Genomic DNA, 26,201 nt, shown 5'->3' with positions numbered 1-26,201 from the left:
CATTTAACAATAGTTGCTCAGCTCTGTGAACACTCATTACAAAGGATTTGATCAGATTTTCTGAAGACTTCAAAAGGAGCCAATTAACATGATTAACTGATCACAATAGAGAAAAACATTGCATTGGTTGAGATGTTTGAATCCCATTACCACAGGTCTAAAAGGTTTGCTTGGAAACTTTACAAATGAAGTCTAGTTTTAAGAAAGACATAGTACTGGGTATGTAACTGGTCCCAGACTTGTATGTATAGCAAGCTGCTGTAAACATAGAGCAAGCATGCCAACCTCACTTCACCTCCTCCCACAGTTCCCCAGTGCTCCCCACCCAAACAGTACACACAGGCACCACTGAAGTGTGACAGATACTGCAAACTGCAGCAAAACACTGAACAATCTAAGGTACGAAGAGAGGTCTTTATTCTGCTTTGCTACTCCATTTACAATTATCCACATTGTAAGACTCTTGTTAAAAACTACTGAAATTAATTTAATGTAAACAATGACCATTTTGTGCAACATGTGCCAACCAATGCATTAAGTACTAGAGAAACAGAACGATCAAATTATTTCCATGATGATTTGTACAGTAGGTTTCTACAACACAATTATACAAACATAAAAAATATGCAAGTTCTCATAAAATAAATAATTCCAATATAACTGAAGACTTAAAACAGGATAGCAAATGCAGTTTGGGGGGGAGGTGTCCTTAATTACTTCACACATACACCCGCCATTTTTGTTGTTATCTTTCCCTCATCTTTGAGGAAATACTTATAGAGGGTGCAATCAAACATTTTAGTGATTGCTTTTCCTTTTTTTTTTTTTTTTTTAAATCTGCTACTTTAAAAGTCTCTGATCACTGAACAGATCACTATAAAGAATCAACATTTTTCATTAAAAACATAAAACCAAGTCTTAACCATAGCTATTATACAGAGCAGTTCAGAAATTGATCATAATTTGCAGTACCCTGCTTATCATTTTCTCCCTCTACACTGTTGTATGCTGTTATTCGTTCCTTTGCACATTCCAGAAATCTAAAGGTAACCTAAAGGTAACCCATTCAACTGATTGTAAAAGAAAATTGTGAGAAACAAAAGACAAAGTAATAAATACGCTTCAATTTGACAATAAGCCATCTTGCCTTTGAGCTACAAATCTTACCAGTTAAGGTTGAGAACATTTTGAATGCCTTATTAAACATACTAGTTTTCCAGAAATCTAAATTAATTCTTCACTTTTAAAAAAAATAATCCTCCAGGATTTATCAAATCCTATCAAGTATTTCCACCTTTTAGCAGGGCACTATTTCAAGTTTATTAAATAGATCTCTCAGGACATTAGGTTCAATTATCATCAGAAACATTACAGAAACACTGATAAAATTGTTACTGAAGTAAGAAAAACATACATCATGTTTGCTGGTGAGAAACCTAAAGTGATTTTTATTTGATTTTTATTTTTTGAAATGTGAATACTAAAAACACATTTTATTGACAGCGTAGAAGTTTCTCTTTTTAAGGATATTTTTCAGAAAGACTTCAGTGGTACGTCACCGATGACATTTTTTCCAAGAACTGTTCCATTCATACAATGCCTGCACAGAAGTCCCACCTCTAACACATTGCTTTTTAATGCTATGCAATGCTGCTCATACTTCCACTTCTGAAATTTTTAAAAACATTGTCAGTTTCCCTCAAATTCAGGTTGGACCAACTGTTTCGAGCTTAGTGTGCTGATGGCTATGCATCTGTCACTGTGATGTCGGCCTTTCTGTGGACTGTTGAACAGCGTAGGAAGCAGAATTTCCATCCAGCATCCTGGGACTGGATATCGTTGCTATAAAGAGAGAGAAAGACTACTTCAACCAGAGCAACAACTAAAATGGATGTTTTGAGTAATCCACAAAAAATATAAAGCTTCAGAGTGCTACAAACACATTGCCCCCAAATTTCCATTTTTCCCCGTATCTCTTCCCTTCCCTCTTACTTAGTAGGGTTAGAAAAATACCAGCCATATTTTTGTTTCTAAACGCACACAAGCACATTAACTCCAAATGAACCTTTTTTACAAATCAAATCAATTTTTTTCAAATCTCATTTTATTAGGCAAAGGGAGTGCCGGGCTTCCAGACCCTCCTCATTCCACTGCTTTTGTTCATTGATGGTTTTCTCAGAAGTATTTTGAGTTTTCTTAAACGAGTGCTTTTTACAAAAACTGGCATGCAAGAATGGTATTTCTAGATACTTTACCTAGATACTCTATTTTTTTTTGGTAATTCTTGCAGCAGACATAATAGGATTAGGACCGAAATGTGAGAGGGAAGTAGAAATGTAATTATTTACTTCCATAATAACAAAGGCTGCACTGTTCCCTTACTGACACACTAAGAGCAGTGAAAATCATTGCACCTGCTTACGTTCCTTGGAAAGGATACTGGAGCATGGATTTGGACACAAGTGTTCTTACTAGACATTAGTTAAGCCTGGTGATCATCTTCAAGATCACCAGTAATGCAATTACTAAGGTACCAACACTAGCATTTAACTTTAAAGTAACCAATAGTACATCTTAGTTAACTACATGGTGATGGTAAACTGATGGATACGCACTTCTCAGAGTTAAGAGCTGCTTGTTTAAAAGGGATAAATTCTATTTTCCTATGAAGAGATTTGTCACCTATCCTTTTCCTTGATTTCTGTGAAACCAACGCAAAAACTGCTCAAAGAGTTGATGAAAGGCCTCTGTTGACATAAAGCTCATCTTAGTAGTAATTAAAAAAATTAAAAAATTAAAAATTTTAACTGCAAGTGTTATTTCTACAACTGGAACGGTGTTTTCATGCAAAACAAAGCAAAACTTGTGAAGGACTAGCCTGGTATTAAAATAAAAGCATTCATTTTTAACAGCCTGTTGTCTACTATGAAACATACACATATTCCCAATAAAAGTCAGCTGAGTTTCATCACTTGATTTAGGCTGAGCCTACCCTTTCCCAATTCCCTATACATTGGCATAACACATATCAACATTTATTAGACAACACAATTGAAGTTCCCCATCAGGACATTACATACCACTTCTGTGAAATCCCTGAATTTGATTTTCATTTTTATGCTTCCAGGTAGAGATGTTGCAATTCGCATTTTGACCAAATACCACGTTGTATGTTTTCGCTTTATGGAAACAGGATTGCTTCTCTGGAGATTTTGCTCTCAGCAACTGACCGTCCTTATGGCTTAAAACACACTCCTAGGTTTATAAGGAAACGTTTATTTTAAAACCATTTTCACAAAAAATCCCCCAAAGAAACAAGATCCAAACTTACTATCTGAAATTGTCAAGTTAAAGTTAATACCTTTGCCTCCCATCTTTCCTCTTCTGAAATGAAAGAGCAATGAAAATGTTTTGTCTTGACAATTGCTGAGACAGGCTGTCAACAAGAATCTCTTAAAGCATACATGCTCTGAATGAGCCAGGCTCAATTCTTGCAGCCAGCAATAGCCATGCTTTTTGCTTTCCATTCTCTGGGGGTTCTCTGTTTTAAGAGCTGAATTAAATACATTAATGTCAGCAACGCAAATTTTAATCCAAAATATAAAATTGAGCTTAATCAGGATCAAGCCATCACAAGACTGGCCGTGGGAAAAGCCAGTTGTGTGACATTGCTGACCATCTTGAACATATTTGATAGGAGCCAACTGATTCTGAAGGATAGTCACGCATAATCCATATCCACCAGGATGCCTGCGACAGGACATCAGAGTTGCTGAGTATTTTTAGAAGTTAGAGGAAGAAAAGATTCATCTATTCTTCCTGTTATGGACAGTTATCCTAATCTTAACTGAGCTAAGTCCCAGATTTATTGCCATTGGTCTGTGAGACAGCATCAATCCGCTCTACCATGGAAGAGAAGCAGCTATTAGCATATCACATCCAGAACTGAAACCAAGACTGAATGTGCTTTTTATATATATATATAATTACTGGTCACTACTGTCTCTCCTTCAAAGACCATAAACCATTAAGTAGAAGACAATATACAACTAAGTTTATAAAACCATAGTTACTAAGTCTGAGGAGATGACTTTTGCTTTCTCCTGCAAAGAAACTGTAGCTCCGCTTCCCTTGCTCTGGAAGAATTCTTCCCCATCAGTCACGAGACTAAGAGCCTGGGAATCTTGCCAGTTGTCTTCTGTAGGCTTTAAGGTAGGTCACTACATGGCTCATAATCAAAAGACTCATCCCACCAAAAGACCCCCACCAAGTCAGCCTGTTAGAAACAGTGGAAAAAAACTGGAGACAAGTTTATAAAATGAAGTGGTGGACAGTATTCCCCCAAAAATGTGATTTTCCACAGGCACTCAAGATTTTGAAAACTAAGCAATAAAAGAAAAAAGCAAGAACAACAAAATGAAGGACAGACCATAAGCAGCCTTAAAACCTACCCTTTATGCATATACCTCAGTTTCTCGTTAAACTACCTTTTCCTTTATTACAGAATACGTTAATTTAATTGACAGCTTACAATGTTTGTCCTATATTTCTTCCTTGTTTTCAACATACTTGAAATGATGCTATATTGATATGCCGTTTTGCGCTTAATTGCCTGACCTCTTTTATTCCCAGACCCCTTGAAACTGAATAAAATAACCAACAGATGAATTAGATGGGAAGACTTTTTTTCCAGTAATTTAACTCCTACCTTTGTTTTAGGAAGCTGAGATTTATTCTGAAATATGTTAGTATTCACATCATTTTCTCTGCAACTGTTTTCAGCCCCCACAGTATCCATAATGCTGCTTCCACATGTCTGTGTATTATAACCACTGTCCACCTGAAATCAAGAGGAAGAACTTTAAATTGTACTGCAATTTATCACTAATAAATCAAGTATAAAAATTTGAGGGATATGACTTAGATTAAGCTGAATTAATCAAATTTAACCAACTATCAGATACTAACAAAAGCAAGTTGTAAAATGGTCAGCCAGAATTTGTTTGGATCAAGTTAAATGTATTACTGTATGTAGTGACATTAAAAAATATCATTAAGTGCTATGTAAGGTCCACTGGAGAAAGGAAGTTGGGGTGGACCCATGGTAAAAGCCCCAGTACAGCCTGCAAGCTACATCCAGTGAGGGAAAAATAGGCAAATGCATCCAGCATGGCATACATGCTAAACATGCCTTTATGTAGTTCAATTTTATAGGAAAGCAAAAAGGGTTTTGTTTTTACCTGAATGCTGCTGTTGTCACAAGGATTTGCACTGCTTTCCGCAAGAGGCGACATGCACATGCGGGAGTTTTCAATGCTGAAAGTGATCCCTGTCATAAAGCTGGTCATGGGTGCATTGCTGTTGCCAATTGTTTCTTTTATCCAAGTGTTCTCCTCTGACACTTCAGCTGCATCAGCCATATCTACAGTATTATTCTCCTTTAAGCCTTCTGTATCCTGAAACGATGACAGCCTTTGACGACAAGCTTCCGAGTGATCTTGTGCAATAGACACAGTTGTTAGAACAAGATGTGTACCATGTGCAAAAGCATCACTGTCCTGCTGACACAAGTTTATCCCATTATCCATTTCCGGGAACCGCACTTCTGCGGGAGCAGCATTTTCTTTGTCCTCATCCTCATCATGATTTTCAACTGCAAATGGTATTCTAATGACAGAAGTCTGATATTGGGCAGATCCCCTACATCCTCCAAGACTCATAGGAGAACAATTTTTAATTGGAGAACAACCATCTATATAAGGACTTCTTGTACTTGGGGGTGTCATTCTATTGGATGCAGAAGCAATATCTGGAGAACAAAATGTAAGTTTTCTTTGGTCTGTCCACAGGAAAAAAAAAAACAACAAAGTTATTCCATTAGATATCAGAAGTCACTATCCTCAAAGCTCTGCAGTACTTGGAATAATTATAGCCAACTACACAGTATTTCAGAGAACTGCCTCCTTGCTCCAAGGCCTTCTGGAAGTACCTGACGTGGTCAAGGCAACCTTTCAATCCAAATTTTACCACCAAATTTTTTTCCAACTATATATTTTGCAAGGCAAACTATGTCTAAGGTTGAGGAGGTCTTGCATTTTCAAACAGCAATGTTATAGTGTTCCCAGGAAAGTGTGTGCAGGCTGGTTCCCCATCTGTTTTCAGAATAAAAAATACGCACACATTCCATAGGCATGTAAAAATTTTTGAGTAGCAATAAAATTGTCAAAAAATTAAAATCAAGTGTGGGGAAACACCAATGCAATCTGTTTATGTAATCGCACCGAAACATTATAAGGCTCAGAGCAAAATCATGCATAAACATGGCTCAAGTCCTCCCAGGTAATGGATGAAAAATGAAAATACTGACATCTTCTAGAGTAACAACAAGGACACCAACGGTTGTCGTTTCTTCTCTAGTCAAGTTCATTTTACATCATCTTGACCATAACATGATTTGAAAGCTCAAGCTAAATATCCCTTGTCCAATTAAAATGCTTCAGGTCTGACCAAATCAAAACTGTGACCTGTCTGCTCGGGCATATGGCTTTAAACCCCCTCCACAGACTAGATTAATCCTTCACATTTTGTTCATTAGGTCTCCATTCCTTTTTCTAAATTATTTTCCTTAACTGATTCTTGCAAGTAGATACACTTCCCTGTTTCACATTATTCAGATACTTCACAGCCAACGACTGTGCCAAACAGAAGGAGACAACTGGCACGCCAAGCCCACTACCTTGTCTCTGAAACAAATTCCAGTAAAAACACAGCTGCTTTTTTAATCCAAATGTGTAAATCAAAAACGAGTAATACATATACAGCAAAACCATACCTGACAGTGGTGTATGTCTTATATGAAAAGCAATTGGTGAAAAAGCAGGAGAACCAGCATGTGCAGGAGACCCCTCTGGAAACGTGGGGCTGGTTATGCTTCCCAGACTGTACGCCCTTGTTCCTCCCTGAATAGGACTGGATGAAAACTGACCCTTCAATAACAAAAAAAACACATTTTCATAATGGAAACTTCGATTAATATGCACACAATAAATTTTCTTATTTACAAGCTTAATATGACAGTACTGAGGAAATCTAGCCTTCTTGTATGAAGACAATCTTTCATTAGTTTGGCTTTGTTCCACCTTTTCACTTGGACTTTACGCCTCCACATAGAAGAGCAATGGCCTCTGTCACTTAATACCAACTGAGAATGTAACACCCATTATATTTAATAACTACAAGAAACCTAAACAAAGCTGTGTAGTCAAGTATTTCACCTCAGTTTCTAACACCATGACAGATGAAAGCTGCCTACTATTTATATTGTAATGGAATCAATATCTGAATTACTTAACTCACAAGCGAAGTAATTTTCCTCAAAAAACACACAATAGATCTTGCTTAAGTCTGGTGCAAAATATATATATTTTAGCAGTATAATTGTGCTACAGGAATGCTTTACCATGGCATGGACTTTTTTTAAACTACACTCTTGCTGGAATTATTTTTTTCCATGCACTTCAGCCTCCAAACAGATGAAGCCATAACACCATGCCACCTAAAAGAGCTTAGCTGCTTATCTGGGCCTAAGATTCACCCTCAATTTAAGAAACAGACATAACATTCCATTTTCTAATATTTGTCTATTCATATGAATTTGCTGGTCAATGGAGAAAAGCTTATGTAGCACTGCATTCAAAGATCTGTTTATATGAAAAGTTATTTCTCCCACCACAAATGAGCTTATGAGCTGTAAGGATTATAATTGTATCATCGGTTTTTATCAGCTAATATTTTCGGTAGCACCTCATCGATTTAAACATTTTTTCCCATACGTACTCATTTTTACAAATAACCAGTTTCCAACATATTTACAGGAAAGTCCTTGATATATCAATTCCTACTTCATTTTCATAGCAAAAGGAAATTAAAACACAGTGCCTTCTATAGAGAATAGCAGCATGACATTATAATTTTATGCATGATTAAAAATTAGTTCTATGTTCTTTTAAGACTTCTGTTCATATAAATTTGTTCTGAAAATGGAATTTGAAAAAAAAAACACACCCTTGGTCTAATACCTGCTCTCCCATAAAGCAGTTGTAGCTTTCTAAAAAAACATGGCTGTTCATCTTGTTAAATCTGTTAGAAAACAAAATTGGTGCAGCCTGCTGTAAAGAGTTTGTGCCAGCTAAGTCACATCCCATCCATCCCCCAACAGGCTACTTACTGAGCTAGATGTTTCCAGGGGGCTTCTGCACCGAACTGGAGATATATCTATTGAACAAAGCACTCCAAGTGGCTGACTACCGCATGGATTATGCAGAGGAGGGGACAAACACTCAGATACACTTCCATTTTCTTCTAAAAACAACTTTCTTCTGAGTGATGAAGAGCTCAGGTTTTCCTGAGACTGATCAGCAAATTCATCAGTTCTAAAATATTCACCTAGAAACGTGGGGAGGGGGGAAGTTGTTTCCAATAAGAACACAAGAAAAACTTTCCACTATGGAGGCATATATAACAAAACATTTAATCCAATTTACCATTACAGCAAGGAATTGAACTAATTTAGGGACCTATCCCAATTTGTTAACATTACAACAATCATTACACTCTATCTACTAAGGTTATGCTTCTGCCTATCAACCTTTAACACTTTAGTCTGCAATTTATTTAACAATTTAATTAAGTAGGGGCTAGCATCTACTTACTGGCCTGTTTCCAAAACTATATTACTCTTAACATTTTAAATTGGTAAAAGGGGTTTTATACTCTATAAGCAAGACAAGATCCTTTTTCAAGAATCTCATGTGCTCTGATGGTCATGGTGATGTATCCAAAAGTAAAACAGATTGAACTTGAAGTTAAAGCAGTTTAGCAGTTTACAGCAGAAGTGCAATATTAACAAACACTCATTCAAATATCTTGCTCTAATTGGTTATTTAGTGTAAGACATGAAAGTTCACCTGAATTCATGCACTACTCATTGATGGAAACATTTGTTAAGATCAAACACTGAAGCACTGCGTATGGTTCTATTTTAATTTTGATAACCAAGTTAAATAAGTTTACACTGCAATCTCACAAATAATTTAACTGGCACAATCGGGATCGTGAACTTCAATATTGGGATAGGAGCAAGCAGCCAAAAAACTCTGAGCTGTCTATTCACATCTCGAAACTGTAAGAAAAGGCCTTTACAGTCATTTTGCCTAGAGAGCCAAGCAGTCATTGCTTGATCTGGTAGACAGAGAAATTAATTTTGTACTGTTCTCCCTTCCTCCTCAGCAACCATGGCATTTTTGCCACCATTTAACTGCTAGTCACACCACCACAGCTTCACTTAAATTAAAGGCACATAATTATAGCATAGTTTTATTCAAGGAAAGACTGGGCTGTAAGCCTTATTGTAGAGCTGATCTAATCACAAATCACTGTCAAAGTTAACTAACTGCTATATTTGAAGGAGGAAAAAATGTCTTCTGCTTATTAACAATTTTGCATTTGGTGTTTTAATATAGCTCCAATAATCCTCCATTTCTTTTATCCTTATGTCTACACTCTAATCATATCAACTTTAAGTTGTATGTCAACATACATGCAACATACAATAACTGGCTATTTTTAAGACCACTTACTAAAAGCTCTAATTCATACATTAAATTTTCATTATTTCATAAGACAAAAACAGCAAAAACAAGACAAAAACACCTTTTCTATTTAGACATCTGTAATTAAATTTAGATATTACAAAGCATACCTAGTATTTTCTCTAAATTAAAATCCACTGGCAAAGACAGTACTGTCTGACAAGCAGCTGTAATGAATAAAATCAACAAAATTAGCTTACAGTGACCTTTTAGTATAACTGTAGAAACAAAAATTAACTTTTAAATTGCATTGCGATTGAGCTATTTAAAGGTTACAGTTGCAATAAGGAAAAGTGTTAATTAAGACTAGGATTCTGATTTGGCAACACTATACATAGCATACTCATCAAGCCTAGAGATAAAATAGAGGGCTGTAGTACAGAGGCCTCTGGAGAGGCATTCTTATCCGAGGAAATAGGCCTCTGATGAGAAGAAGGATTGAAAAGGAAATGGGAGAAAAACCAAAATACCTTGGAAGAAAAAAATATCTGTAATGAAACAGACATCTTAAGACATCTTTTAATCTTTTAAACTATTTATTTGGCAGAGAGAATAACCAAGATTTTGTAAACCAAAATGTTCCAATACATTAAAGGTTTCTTGAAACTAATTTACCCATAAACCTGAAGCTTTTATTTACTATTTGTAAATTCAGATAATAGAGTACATATGAACTTGGAAAAAGTACACTCCACAGAGGTTTTTTTTTTTTTTTTTTTTTTTTTTTTTTTTTACTTTTTGAAGACTATGAACCAATATAATAGAATGAAATTACTATAAGAAACAGATACTAAGATAAGCAGTAGCACACAGTTCAAGAACAGTTATTTCTTTAGGAATATTACCCAAAAAATCATTCCCTTTTGAGGTTAAGTAGCCTTTAAAAAGTGAGTTACAATGCTTCAAAGAAAACCTGTGATTTCACAGACATTGCTTTTTCCTCACCATTGCTTTTACCAGGCTGTAGAGGTAGCTGTCTTCCAATTGGAGAAATGCTATTTAGATCTATGGCTGTGAAACAGATAAGAATTTAAATTTAAGTATGTGCTGCATATAGTTCTGAAACTTAACAGCTGTAAATTAGAGTATTTGATACAGAAATTGTATATAGCCGTATTAAAGTTTTGCAGAGATTAGAAAGGAATACTAAAGTTACAATTATATCCGATTAAGAATTACAATATTTCTATTCAAAAAAGCTTTGTGAAATAGCATCAGCTTTGCCCAAATCTTTGCCCACTGCAGCCTCCTCTACATTAGAGATTAGAAACAAAACTGGATTATGGCTAGCTATTTGCTAGCTGCGTTAAAGTAAAATACATTTGCAAAAAATTATGCAGTCCAGGCTTGAAGACAAAGAATCTACCACTCTATCCTTTTTATACAGCATTACACCACTTTGTTTCACAACTCACTTTCCCAGGTCTAGGATTGTGGCTTATGTTCTTTGCTCAAGAATTGATTATTTTAAAATTGACAATTCAAAACCCACTATCCATGCCTTGCATCTCCTTGAGGAAGTATTTTAATAGTTTATCAAAGACCCCAAACACTTATTTAAGAATTTCCTACCACACAGTATTTCACAGCCAACACTTGTTCAGCTTCTAAGCCACTTACTGCATGTTGACTATGTTATTAATATTGTTATACGATTTTATACAAAACCTAATAATGGCATATATTAAATAAGTTTAGAAAACCCACAACATACAGTAATAGTGACATAGCAGGACACAGAGAACAACAGGAACTTACATACCAAATAAAGCTAGAAAAATATAGAACTCTGTTCCCATACATTTATACTGACAGGAAAGCAATCAGAATATGAGAAAGATGACAAAGAAAAGAATGAAACAGAAGACCCGGCTATTATCACTACTGGCTTAGCAAAGTTGTGTGTGTGAACTAAGCTGGTAAGAGAAATGTTATGACATGAAGAAGATTTAAGAACAGGATCCAAAAGAAAATAAAAAATAAGATTCTAGATTAATAAATGATTTTTAAACTAAGAAAGCACTTGGAGAGAACTGTTAGAAATCCATCAGTTGTGCCATCTTTTATTAGTGGTTCTTGAAATTTGAAGTTAAAAAAACAGGTATTTTTTCAAATGTTAGACAATTCTAGGTGGACAGACAAAAGCTACTTACATTTAGTTGAATTAAACTGAGAAACTTGCTTGCCTTCATGATCAGTCCAAGGAGAAGGAACTATGAGTCTTTTTGTGAAAAACTAGAGTAAAATAGAATAAACAACATCTTAGCATTTTTAAGAATTGTGAACTCCCAACTTATTTTAGATTAGCACTCTTACCAAGAACAAAATTAAGGCATACTTTTTTACTGTTAACAGACCTGTATTTTTAAGAATTTTAATTCTTCCATCCCCAAACCTAAAAGATAGTTTTATTATACCTATGTATTTTGTTATTTCAGGTCCCAAGTTATTAATGAGGAACAGTTTGATTTAAAAAGAACCATGTTCTGAATGTCACCTACCAGCTCAGGTCTTTCAAGTCTGCACAATGAAAACTGTAGACACTTAATTTAACATTAACTAATTATTTAAAAAATTTGAATCATCTCTACAGCACTTACTGCACACTACCATATTTGCAGTGTAGTTTAACATACTTAAAAAAAATAAATTAAAATTTGAAATTAAGTTGTTGTACTTTGACAACTAAGCTATTTTGCAAAAGCAGCAAAGAAACTCTGTAGTAGCAGTAAGAAATGTGTATGACCAAGGCTTTTTGGTAATATAAGTTCATATGGCTTAGTTGTTTCCATACCTTATGTCAGTTATACTCTAAAAATACTATGATGTTAAGAACATAAACACTATTACATTGCCTCAAGAAACACGTGGCAAATTCTGTTCTCACAATAAAAGCAAGACTGAAATTAAAGCAAGAAATCTCAACTTGAAATGCACAACTACTACAGGTGTGATTTTTATCCATCTGAGTTATCATTTCCATGCTGTTCTTAGGCCTCACAAGGAGGAAATAGAAGGATATGCAAATCCTTTTATTAAAACAACAGAGCATCTTTGCCACAGGCCAACTACACAGCACCCTTACAGAATCATAAAACATTTTTGGCTTATAGGGACAAACTGGTAACAGCATTATACAAACAACATGAGAATGCCAATAACAGTATGGAAGATATGTCTATCAGAGCAGTCTCTGTATGTATTTCTTAGTTGAAATTGAAAAAACACTGAAGATTTTTGCAGTGAAAATTTGGAACACTTAACTTTCCCTTCTCTGCTATACAACCAGATAGTAAAAAATAAAGAATTACAAGCTACACTGTAGGAAGAAGGTCTGACTTCTAACTCAGCAGACTTTGGAAGAAGCAAATAAAAGTCACCAAGCTTCTGCTCTACTTTTTATAAAAAGGTAATAAAAGAAACAGTAAGTTACTTAACAGTTACTGAAGGAAAAAAACCTCAACCACTATTTTAGCCTCAAGGTAAAACTGTAAGAGTTTAGCTGAACATCTACATTCCTCTTAGCCAAACCACATGAAAGACAAATCTGCTGTTTTGTCCCACAAGTACGTGAAAGAAGATGGGAAGCAAAAGGCATGTGGATTCTAACTACATCTGCAAGGGATGAGGATGCAAAAATTACTTTCTTAGCACCCAATAAAATCCAAAACACTTCTGGATTTTGAAATTCTATAATAAAAATGTGTTTGTTTTTTTGTTTTGAGGGGGGAAGGAGAAAAGTATATAGTTAAAACAAATTAACATTTTAGAGCATGGAGTTTACCTCCTCAATGGCTTTTTGTCTTCTGTCTTCTGTCTCCTTATCAATTCTAAGGAACAAAAACCAATTATGTTATCAAAACTATTGCAATAGGAAAAAAAATACTAAGCCCAACTATGTAGTCTTTTTTTACGCGTATTTATAAGAGAAATATGATAAACGAGATCATACTAAAATTTAAGACTTCATGTTTTTACTGCTACAAGCAATAAACTCATACTACAAGTTCAGAAATGGACAAACATATCTCAATTACTTTGTATATATCTTTTTGAAATGAATTAATTTACAGATACAGATTTACTGACCTTCTATTTACTCTTTGTATCAGTAAGCTTTTTTTTTTTTTTTTTTTAATCTGAACAAAGGCTCAGTTATAGTTGATTTTCCAAAATAAACCATTTAGTTATGTTGAACCTTGTAAGCCTAATCTCATGGTAACAGTTTAAAGAAGCTTACTATAAAATCTAGTAGAATAAAAGATTTGGAAAAAAAAAAAAAGAGAGCAACATATATTTAGAGCACATTTGCACACTCAAATTTCTGACACAGCCTACTTTCCCAGCACAGGGTTCTCCCTCTCAAACAGGGAATCTTACCATAGTTTCTTCAGCTCAGGAATAAAACACTGTTTCAATTTGAACCAATTAACACATTCCCTGAACACACTTTTTGCAAAAAAAATAAATCAAAAAGCCTAATATAAAAAAATTAGTAATTAAAAATTACTTCAACTACCTTCAAATACTTGAGCTTCTCCATTTATATTTCCTCTAACAATCACATTCAAGTCTCAATTGCTACTTTCTATTTTATAAGGTTCAGAATAGATTACAATGACTTTTCATCGCTTTAGAAAGATCAATCATAATACTTTGCGGTAGAGTTAGTATCCCTGGGTACATAATATTAAAAATCATTTTTAATATTTGCTAAAAAAAAAAAAAAAAACACATATAGGTGTAGCTATACATAAATAAAGTTTCCTTCATAGATCTCTTTCATTGATGGAAATCAGACTTTAAAGAGCAGTACTTTGATATGCTATCTTTAGCATCATCTAAGCAGATGTAGCTGAAGACATTATAAATGACTGTTCTGTGAAGACACTTGCACAAAATGGTGGTACAGTACCAAAAAAGTAAACATACAATCATTGTTTAGTTACGCATAGTGGATCATGAGTAATAAGCATCCTTGCAAGTCAGACTCCAAAGGACGAACAGTGAAACTGGGAAAGCAGCTCCCACTAAAAGCGCTGACTAGCGCAGAGATAGGATGGGTTTTCTTTAGTGCCTACCTCACAGAAATAAAGTGAAAGTGGCATGTGTATTTAACAGGAATAAAAGCCAGTCTTGCACACAACTTCAAGCAACAGAGCACTTCCAGCTTTGACACGCAGAATGCAAGACAGCATAGATTCTACCAACAGAAAGTAAAAACAAAAAGTTCCTGTACAAGACTACGCCACAGTAACAAAATACAGCTATGTAAATTACTGACATGCCTTCTATTTTTCCTTAACAGTTTGCCAGGAAAAGGTTCTTAAAATTGCTTTATAAATAATGCAATAAACACACAGCACACAGATGATGCCCAGTTTATGAAAACAGTAATAATGCACAAACCTAAGTCTACACAGAGTGCTCGTAGGTTTTCACACTGGTGCTACGCAAGGTTTTCATTACATACTGGAGAATTAACAGTTTGAAATATACACCAAATCCCTTATGCTTGTGGTTCTTTGCAAGTGCTTGAGAAAATGACTGCTAACAAGCTTTATTAAAAGAGTATATAGTTCAGGTAACGTTATTTTGGATGCCCCGTCCCTGGAAGTGTTCAAGGCCAGGCTGGATGGGGCTTTGAGCAACCTGGTCTGGTAGGAGGTGTCCCTGCCCATGGCAGGGGTTGGAACCAGATGAGATTTAAGGTCCTTTCCAACCCAAAACATTCTGTAGTTTTCAAAACATGGGCTTCCAAAAGTCTTTTTTATAATCAGAAACTTTTAATGTCAAGAGCTACATATGACATTTTTTAGTTTCTGTAAAGCAGTATTTATGCAAGATAAATTGAGTTGTCATACAAAGTTTTACATACATACTTCTCTCTCTCCCCCTCCATGCATCCATCCATAAACATGACCCACAGATATAGCCAAGGACAGTTATATTCTTTCTACATCTCTACTATAAACAGAAAATCCTATTCCTTCTTACACCTCTTTCCTGTCCAAAAAGAGCAATGAAAGTACAATCAGACTGTAAGAAAAACTGTCTAACCCGCAACATCCAGAGGACTCTCACCCTGAACAGCCCTCTATCTGCTCCTCCATTTCACTTGCAGGACTTGGAAGTCCTACAGGAATAAACAGGAAAGAAGATTGTTTTACTATTCCTTTACTATGGTGCTTCATGCCATGAGGTGCAATTCTTCATGGAAGTTCACATCTGAGAAACATATGGGACTACTTACAGGAATCAACACTTCTGGTCTTCCCTTGACTACCTTTGACACATCACTGCATTAGTAGCATTAAATACCATCCTTCAACCTGTGCACAGACTACCAAGCCTGTTTTACTTGCTTGTACTCCCCCCACCATGAAAAGGTCAAAGAAAGGACAAAGTTGTGATCAAGATCCCATATAACCTCAAGTAACTAGCAGTTTTCTCCTTAAAGACAAGGATTTTAGGCTTTTCTCCTTCGCATTAGTTATAATCTGTACTTTTCAAAAATAGTACTGGGTTGCCAATACTGGCTTTCCCAGCTTTATCCTTCTGCACATGTCCCAAAGACAGAAGCCCACGCTTCCTGTGTGTCAATGCTGAACACTCTGACAAGATAGACTGTGTTGTGACAAGAACAGGATTGTGGCAAGGCAGAAGAGGTAGCTAGATAGTAGTTATTGGCAAGTTATCTTTTCTGCTTTTGTTGACTGCTGTATCCAGCTGTCTTCCAAATTGCAATCTGAGAGGCACTGCTGTTCTTAACTTTAAAAAAGAGTAATACAGAGGAGCCTCATCTAAAGATTATATCCACATCAGGGACATGTAAAAATTTATGTTGAACGATTTGAATAAAAGGTCTTTAATGCTGTGAGAAATACCAATAAAGCAAATGAACAGTGTTCTGCTATTCAAGCTAAGTTAACTGCCTAAAAATGGATGGTGAGTTACCTAGCATGACTCAAATACATTGCTTGGCGTCGAACATCTTCTGAGTCAATTTCCACAGGATTTATTAGAGCAAGCTGATCGATAGACCATCTAAATTTTCCTGGTGTCTAAAATAAAAAAAAAAAAAAAAAAAGAAATGGAAACTTAATGCTTGCTAGTGAAAAATGATAAACATAAAACCACAGGACAAATACCTATAGAACAACATAGCCATAACTTGCAGATAATTTGTCAAAGCCGATCAAAAAAGTTGCTACTTAAATGACCTGCTTCAAAAAAAAAACAAAAACACACAACAACACAACAAAACCCCACCTCAATCAGATTTTTTCCTCTTGGTAGTGGTATGAAAATGATTTGTGAGATTATATGAAGTGGAAGCCTATTGGTAACATTTACAAATCTAGTTGTCATTTTTTCCCCTCAATTTCTGAGGACAAATTTACTAAAGATCTAGAACATGGGATAAAACTGCTTCTGGATTGCCACAATGAAAAATGTGGTTCCCTGAAAACGCATTATCTAATGGGTTTATCTAATCCAACATATCCAAATAATATAGCAACCTTCCTTTTATTCCACTTTTCCAAGGAGCCTCAGGTGTTGTAATGCCATATGCAGACCACAAAGGCACACTTTGGGGCAATGTTGTGCATAGTTCACAACAAAATCCAGTTCAAGAATACAGTAACCTCCCTCCTTTATTTAATTTAACACTTACGTACAAAACACTGAGCAAATGATCTACTAAGTCTACCCTTTTAGCTTCACCAGCGCAGCCCTCTGCAAACCTTATTGAGGTAATTTCCAGTGAAAATCAGAATGCAATTTACAGCTGAAAAATGTGTTCCATATACATGTGCAATGCATGATATATATGCAAACAGCTCATGGTAAAAGTAAAAATAAATGTTGCTTGCACACAGACTGCTTAGCACTTCAGTAGGAATTGGTTTTGTTCCACTTAATGTGGGACAAGAGCACCACTGCCATACTTATTTTTTAAAACTGTTCTTTATTCTTTTATTTTTCTTGTATTTACCAGGTATATGCTAACCTACTGGCACACCACATATTTAAAGTTTAAAACAATCATTATTACCAATAAGGTAGGAAGACTGAGCAACAATGTTAGTACTTTAAGAAGCACGCTGAAGTCAGCGATAGAACCACAGAAATGCCCCCAAATTTCTTGGCTTAGTACTACATTGAAGTACACTAAAATAAAATGCAGTGATCAAGCATTTTAGAACATTAGTGCTATACGTAACATCTATATATCTATCTAAAGACTAGATCTTACAGACGAAGATTTTGTTGACTTAAAGACTGAAGGACTGGAGACAATCTGCTCCTGAAGTGTATAATAATCGCTTGGACTTTCAAAAGGATTCAGGACCACGGCTCGTCCTGGAGTTTCAGGCGTGATCTGCATTTTAGCTTCTTTGGTATCACCCATGCCAATGAGCTGTGCCTAGAAAAGAGAGAGGGGAAGGACATTAGAATTCTGGTGTGTTTTTTTTTTTTGAGGGGTTGTCTTAATGATTTTAAGGAGCAATGGTTTAATGTTAGGAGCCAAGAGAACACTAAAGACAGGTAACTTGGGGTTGGTGATACTTACTTTTTTATAGAATCATAAAGATTGGACAAGCCCTCCAAGACCACCTGGTCCAACCATCACCCTACTACCAATGTCACCCACTAAGCCATGTCCCTAAACACCACCTCCAACCTTGCCTTGAACACCCCCAGGGACAGTGACTCTACCACCTCCCTGGGCAGCCCGTCCCAGTGCCTGACTGCTCTCTCTGAGCAGAAATGTCTCCTCATCTCCAACCTGAACCTCCCCTGGTGCACCTTGAGGCCATTCCCTCTGGTCATATTGTTAGTTATCTGTGAGAAGAGGCTGACCGCCAGCTCCCCACACCTTCCTTTCAGGTAATTGTAGAGAGCAGTGAGGTCTCCCCTGAGCCCCTTCTTCCCCAGGGGGCACAACCGCCCCGACCCCACACCCGACCCACTCCCGCTCAGCATTATTCCCTGAGGGCACAGCGCGCGAGCAACCCCAACACCACTCCCGAAAGCCTCAAAAAGCGAAAAGGCAATTAAAAAAAAAAAAAAAAAAGACGTTTAAAAAGCACCGCGGCAGCGCTGAAAGCGAACGCGCCCCCCCTCCCCTCACGTACCCCCCGGGCCCCCCCGAGCCGCGGGCGCTCAGCGCGGCCGTTGTGGCCGTTGGCGGGCGGTTGCCGGGCGCCCGCTGCCGCTCGCCCCAGCTCAAAGCGGCCCGCGGCCGCGGCGCCGCCAGGCTCTTTAACTGCCCCCGCCCCCTTCGCGGCGCTGCCCAATCAGGATGCGCCGCCCCCGCGGCCGAGCCAATAGAGGCTCTCCCTCCTGTCTCGAACGGGCCAATAGGCGGCGGGGGCCGCGGCACGAATTCGAACGCGGGGCCGCCCTCCGCCTCCGCGCTGCGGGGCGGTGTCACGTGGTGCGGGAGGGGAGGCTTCCGCTTCCGGGTGGGGCTCGCGCGGTCGCCATGGCGAGCAACGCCGCCAGCCTCAACGCCGTGAGGGAGACCATGGACGGTGAGGGGCAAATAGCCCAACTGAACCCTAATTAAGCCCTAATTAAACCCAAGAGGTGTTTATTAAGCTCTGGGTTTGGCTAACATACCTGTTATTAAGCTGTGGGTGTACCAGTTCCCTTCCTGAGGGGGGCGGCCTGGTGATGAAGGGGCTGTGAGGAGGGCAGCGAGCGCTACAGAGCCAGAATAGCCCAAAGTACAAGTTAAAATGACTGCCCTGTGGCATAAAGAGTCCGGGAGAAGCGTCACTGAAGGCAGGGGGAAGTATTTATGAGTCTAGAGACTTATAAATACTCTTAAAATAAATAAACTAAACTAAATAAACAAATAAACTAAAATAAATAAACAACTAACCTAGAGTAAATAAACAAACTCTCAGCAACGTGAGCAGGGTGAATAAAAATCAGTTGTTGCCGTTCCTTGTCAGGCTAACTCTGGAGAATCAAAGCTAGCAGGCTCTGGAGGCGTGTTTTAACTGTGGGTCTTAAAAAAAACCACCATGTGGAATGGATGCTAAAAGTTAAGGATGCTTAGAGGAGACAGATGTGACTTGGGGGAGGTGGGGAATTAGAGGGGACAAACTTAGTATGGACAAACAGCTTTTTTCTTTTGTGGAGGGAGAAGCTAAGGCAGCTTGGAGGGGACACTTGATGCTATCTGGTGGAAAAGCTGAGGTAACCAACAGGGCACAAAATGGCATCTTTTGGGGGAAATGCAACAGAACTTTGAGGGTGTAGTGTGAGTTTTTCTGGAGGGGGACTGGGGCAAATTCTGTGGGTTTCAGGCTGAGCAGAAAGCTGCTGAGAAATCCCTTGAGGGTGGTTAAATATGAAGGCTTCCTTTGGAAATGCTCTAATGAGGCTCATAATTTAACTCCTATGGCCAGATAACTTTTGTTGCTGTGAAAGTCAGAGGCTTTCTTCAACAGCATCTTTTTTCCCTGGGACTTCAATGGAATTGACTGGATGTGTTAGGCCTTTAATTTCTTTGCCTGCGTAAATGTGACTCTGAGGCTGTGCTACAATATGCTTTTGTTACACTGAAGTGTACACAATACACAAAGTACACAATACAAAATATACACGATATTTTCATAGCTGTCAAGAGGACAGGAGTTGCATGCCATGTTGGTTTTATATGCTAAGAGTGACCTACTTCATTTTCTTCTAATTTGGGGAGTAGCATCTATACAAACTAAAGCTGTATTGTCATAACCTCAGGTTGGAGATTACCATGGCACCCAGAAATAAACTCTCAACAAGCTCTGTTGCTATATGTGTAATTAAAACTGTTTAAGGGTGTTGAAGAAACGGGGCCTTCCAGGGAAGACTTAAAAGGGAAGAGGGGGATTTTTGTTACAACACAACAGACTGCAGTCTCCTTCTCTAGAAGGTTTCACATTGACATATAGTCGTGTCAGTCTTTTTTCACGTTATGTAAAATTCTAATAGTATTGCTTGTCCTTAGTCTGCTGTTAGTGTTGGATATAAAGCCAGGCTTAGCTATAGAATGAAAGGGCTAGAAAGCTCCTGGCATTCTCTGTCAAAGCTTCCAGTCCATTTAAGCTTGTCTTCAAGTAAGTATTTGGAGTTCAAAACTGCATATTCTTATAGCCTCACAGAATTTGCAACCAGTTTAATCATTGATTTTTTTTCACTTTTTCCAAAACCCTTTATCCAATGTTAAGTTTTCTGAATCAGAAATGCATGATACTTAAGTCAGCGAGGAGCTGTAGATTCTGACTTGCACTGGAAAGCTGACCACAAATACTGTTGAGGTTCATGCTGCACGTGCTTTCCATGACTGCCACCTCCACGGATTCTACAGTGGAAAATACATTTTGATGAAAAACACTTTTGATCGCTGTAGGGTCTAAATTGATTTCATTTTTTCCTTTTACAGTTCTGTTTGAGATTTCAAGAATATTAAACACTGGCTTGGATATGGAGACCTTGTCTATTTGTGTGCGACTTTGTGAGCAGGGCATCAATCCGGAAGCACTATCTTCTGTTATTAAAGAACTACGTAAAGCTACAGAAGCTCTAAAGGTATTTCTGTTAATTAAAAAGCACATACACATTCCTTTAAGGAGAACCTTAAAGGAATCAGATCTATGTTCAGTTTGCTGTGCATATGTATAAATTCTACTTTGAAATAAAAAACAGTCTTCTAATCTGGAGTTTTCAGCTGCCATTTGCCCCCCCTCATCTGCATCATGTTGTGATTATTTTGTTGCTTTCTTCTTCAACCTGCATCAGCTTACTTAAGCAACTTCAGCTTCAGTGTTCAGTGTTTGTAAACAAGTTCATGCAGCTGCTGGTGCTTATGTAGACTTCATGCATTGCTCTAACCACATCCACCCATGCTTTATATCTCTCCAGGGGCAAGCAAAGGGATTTCATAGAGGTCCATGTGGCTATATGTGACTTTTTGTAATTTAGCTGTTCAGCTAATAGAGTAAATGACTAGAGTTTAAAAAACTCACCTGCCTTTTAAAGGGTTTTTGTTCTTTACTGCCTACCTAAGCATCATGGTTTCTTTTCCACTATAACTTAAGTTTATTTCTCTGGGGTTGGAGGGAAAATCCATATCTAGCCTATTTCTATTCTGATTTGTGCAAAACTCAGTTTTTAGATTTTGACTGGATGGATGCTAGTCAGGGCTATTTTTCCACCCTTTTTGAGTTTTTGACTATCATAGAACCTCATCCCATTTGCCTCTGCTCATTGACCCATCCTGTCCAGGTCCCTCTGCAGGTCCTTCCTACCCTCCAGCAGATAAACGCTTCCCCCCAGCTTGGTGTCATCTGCAAACTTACTGAGGGTGCACTCAGTTCCCTCATCCAAATCATCACTAAAGGTGTTAAAGAGGATGGGCCCCAACACTGACTCCTGGGGAACACCACTGGTGACCAGTCACCAGCTGGATTTCACTCCGGTCACCACCACTCTCTGGTCATCCAGTCAGTTCTTAATCCAGCAAAGAGTGTACCTGCACAAGCCGTGGGCTGCCAGCTTCTTCAGGAGAATACTGTGGGAGACCGTGTCAAAGACCTTGCTGAAGTCTAGGTACACTACGTCAACAGCCTTTCCCTCATCCACCAGGCGGGTCACCTGGTCACAGAAGGAGATGAGGTTGGTCAGGCAGGACTTGCCTTTCATGAACCCATGCTGGCAGGGCCTGATCCCCTGGCTGTCCCGCACATGCTGTGTGATTGCCTTCAAGATGACCTGTTCCATCACCTCTCCTGGCACCGCGGTCAGGCTGATAAGCCTGTAGTTCCCTGTGTCCTCCTCACAAGATGGGTGTCACATTGGCAAGTCTACAGTTAGGACTGGAGATCGAGTTGGGACCTCTCCAGGTGACCAAGACCACTGACAGATGACGGAAAGTAGCCCAGCAATCACATTCACCAACTCCCTTGGCACCCTCGGATGGATCCCATCCAGTCCCATTGAAAAACAGTCCAGGTGGAGCCGCAGGTCTCTAACTGTTTCCACCAGAGCTGCGGGGGTGTTCTTCTGCTCCTTGTCCCAGACTTCCAGGTCAGGAGGATGAGCACCCCAAGGATAGGCTAGTAAAAACAGATGCAAAGACAGATGTTTGGTCCTCTTGCTGTTAATATATTTATAAAAAACATTTTTGTTATCCTTAACCATAGTGGCCAGGTTGAGCTCATGCTAATCATGCTTCCTGATTATTTCTCTTGATATGCTGGCAACTTCCTCGTACTCTCCTCAAGTTGCATGTCCCTTCTTTTACAGACAAACTCTTTGTCTCCCAGATACACAGCAGAAGTCCCCTGTTCAGCCATGCCAGTCTTCTTCCCCACTGGCTCATCTTACGGCACACGGGGACCTTATGGCTCCTGTGCCTTTAGGACTTCATTCTTGAGGAGTGTCCAGCCTTCATGGACCCCTCTGCCCTTCAGGACTGACTCCCAAGGGACCCTCCCTGCTGGTGTACCTACTCATCTATATGTTTTAGTGTGTACAAATGTGTGTTTAACTGTGCTTATATGTAATTGGGAGGGGTGTTGTTTCTTCCCCTTCGCTTTTGTTGCTGTCCTTTGCCTGTTTGTCCCATAACTGGCTTAAAATTTACCAGCGCCTGCGTGCCATCAGTACTGCGCGTAGTTGTGTGGGTTAAATTGCGCAGTTTTAAAGGCTTAGGAACTAGATCAAATAATTGGCAATGTGATTTAGGCAGTTGCAATGTGTCATTTTTAATAAATTTTGTGTAAATAATTTCACTGAGTGAGCAATAATTAGAGATTTTCCTTTGGGGTTCGCTATGCAAAGTTTCATGCATTTTTGCACTTACTGAAAGCATTAGAGTAAAATGGTCAGGACACAATCTGCTCAGATAAAGATACATGATTTAACAAAACAAACAGAAATGGCGATGTTTATAAAGGCTAATGGCAGTTGAAAGCATTATTAAATATATATATATTAAGCTATTCCTTAGAGAACAACATGACAGCTTATGAAGATTATAAATAGCTTATCTTTAGATTTGAAGTTTTCTAGGTAGGTGTAAGGCTTTAACTCGCTTGATATTTTCTTTTTACGACTTGTAATAAATGTTTTTTCTTTTTCTAGGCTGCTGAAAATATGACAGGCTGACGTGGGAGAAGCCTTCCGCATGAGAAGAATTCAAAGTTGTAGGGGTAATAGATATGAAAATTGACTGCTGTTCAGACATAAAGTGAAATTATGGCTGTGAAGGTTTCAGAATATTTCTGTAATCTTCTTGAAAAGGATGACGTACAGAACAGCTTTGAGAAGCTTTTTTAAAATAAGATAGGCCCAACAATAATTTTATTATTCTTTAATACTTGGTTATTTTTGTGAACCATTTGTAAATACAGTGTAATCACTCTTTAGCATCCAGTATTTTTAAACCATGCCAGGTACTGAACACTTGCTGAAATTGCTAGCATGTTCCAGTGAATATTTTGAGTATAGCTGGTTAATGCATCCTTTAGAAGTGCTAATGTATCCTGTTTTTACTCCTGTATTTGTATAAACCAATGCAGACACTTTGATCTGTGGTCAAGATAGGAATGAAGCCCCTCCTGACTTGATTGTAACTAGAGTATCAGTGATAATTTAAGTGACTTCAATCTCACTCCAAAAGTAAGAAATAAAGCACTTTTATAATGAAGCTAATTAATTGTCCTTTTAATTCACGTTGTTATAAGAAGTGTTTTTAACCTGAGTAAAAAAGGAACTTCGACTTATGCAGATATCTATGTAAATTTGAATTCTGTATGGCAGAGGGATATCTTACAGAGTTCAAATCCTATTTAGTTTACACTTGTTTGGAGTACTAGACCTGAAAATATTAAGCCTATGTTGTTACTTCCTACTCAAAGCATATATAGAAATTACTAGATTCGGTTGTGAGTCTTAATGCTCATTTTTTTGCAGGAATGTCTCTATATTCAGCACTAGGAATTTTCACTGATGCCAAAATGAGTCGTTATAGTGTATATACAGTGAACTGTGGAGCGTGTTATCCAGTGAATGTCCTTGCATCCAGGAAATATACTTCATAAGAAAACTGTTTCTGGTGTATTTATTCCTCTGCTGCTGTTTAAGCTTTTGCAATTTTTCATCAGAACAATTTAAAGCTGTATAGTGTTGCTAGTGGAACCGTAGTGACCTGCATGGTTGATAGAGAGATTACACATAGAAATGAACCAGGAATCTTTAAGATAAACTTTATTTGTGCAGAGAAAAAAAAGGTCTTTCTATTTTGAGCTTATATCATATACATTCTAGCTAGGTCATAGCTCTACAAAAAGAGATCAAGCAGGCTGAAGACTTCACATTCCTGGCAGAGAATAGGAATATGTATTACATTAAGTTATTTACCATTATGTCCAGTTTCTCTGGTCAAAAAGTTATTCCTGGAGGATGCTCTGAAAACTTCTTGATAACCAAGCTGTCAGGGATTTAAAGTAGTATCATCTGTCTCAGTCATAATGGATGTTCAAAATCCTTTGTAAATCAATGTTCTAACTTCAGAGTTAAAGCTTTTTTGAATACTGGGTATAATATTTTTGAAAATGCTAAGTTATCCATAGTATGAAAAGATTAATAATGCAATTTATCCTACCAAACCTGAAAAGTCAGCAAAATGTCACAAAAGCATCAGGTCAGTTAAATTAATGATCAGCTATTTTAGCTAGACTCAGTGCTACCTGTCATAATCAGAAAAGACCAGGGCAGCATTTCTGCACTGTGAACAGGTTATCTTCTTTTTTAGCATTTAATATATAATTGTCATAAGCCAAAGACATGTACTTTCTGTACAATTTTATTGAAAAATTCTGGCGATTCTTATTAAATTGTTCTATATATTCAATGAGTACACAATTACTGTGAGAAATTATGCTGGCCTTTATGTAAATATATATATCCGTAGGCAGTCTAATAGTTGTGGCTCCTAAGTATAGCTAAATCTGAGAATTCTCACTTGTGAAACTTAAACACCAAAAGTTTTTTTTGAACTGTAGCAAATGTGGCCAAAGTTATTGTGAAATTCTATTAGAGTGCATATGCATGCTAGTGCTTTTCCTTTTCTTGCATTACCAGATCTTTAGACAGTGCAGTAATTCTGGTGGCTTTGCTTGATTATTTTTTTTTGCATTTTGCATTTGCGTGATTTCCAGTGTTGGTTCTATGTCCCTGAAGTGCTTAAAACAGTTTGCAACTGTAATATGAGATCAACCTGTATGCAATTCTGTCTGATAAGTTGTGGCTACCATTTTATCATTGATAAAATTACTGGTTTTATGCACTTATTTTCTCTGGGAGACAATTTCTCATACGGAATTATAGACGTGGAGAATGTTTTTGACATTCAAAAACTCAATTTGATGGATATAAACTAAAAATGCATTTGTATATTTTTTTAAATTGTTACATGGATCTAAATGGTAACATTCAAGTTAGACTTAACAGTAAGGAGTCAAACAGCTTGAACTCTTGAAAACAGAA

At 37.5% G+C, this 26,201-nt stretch overlaps 2 protein-coding genes across 2 annotated transcripts; one reads left to right on the top strand and one right to left on the bottom strand.

The window, feature by feature from the left end:
* Nucleotides 1-395: 395 nt before the first annotated feature.
* Nucleotides 396-18,888, bottom strand: BORA (BORA aurora kinase A activator). Its single transcript, XM_084534849.1, has 13 exons — nt 18,794-18,888; nt 17,911-18,081; nt 16,608-16,714; nt 13,435-13,480; nt 11,804-11,885; nt 10,596-10,661; nt 9,761-9,817; nt 8,228-8,445; nt 6,833-6,986; nt 5,241-5,839; nt 4,709-4,840; nt 3,081-3,255; nt 396-1,842 (listed from the first exon to the last, which is right to left on the bottom strand). The coding sequence occupies exons 2-13, from the start codon at nt 18,064-18,066 to the stop codon at nt 1,757-1,759; spliced, it is 1,878 nt and encodes a 625-aa protein (XP_084390975.1). The 5' UTR covers nt 18,067-18,081; nt 18,794-18,888; the 3' UTR covers nt 396-1,756.
* A 179-nt stretch (nt 18,889-19,067) lies between these two features.
* MZT1 (mitotic spindle organizing protein 1) lies at nt 19,068-24,762 on the top strand. The gene is made up of 3 exons (XM_084534874.1): nt 19,068-19,192; nt 21,094-21,239; nt 23,796-24,762. The coding sequence occupies exons 1-3, from the start codon at nt 19,144-19,146 to the stop codon at nt 23,817-23,819; spliced, it is 219 nt and encodes a 72-aa protein (XP_084391000.1). The 5' UTR covers nt 19,068-19,143; the 3' UTR covers nt 23,820-24,762.
* The last annotated feature ends 1,439 nt before the right edge of the window (nt 24,763-26,201 follow it).

Source organism: Aythya ferina (genome assembly GCF_964211825.1).
Source record: "Aythya ferina genome assembly, chromosome: 1".
Taxonomy (NCBI): domain Eukaryota; kingdom Metazoa; phylum Chordata; class Aves; order Anseriformes; family Anatidae; genus Aythya; species Aythya ferina.
This window is presented reverse-complemented; position numbering and strand designations above follow the sequence as displayed.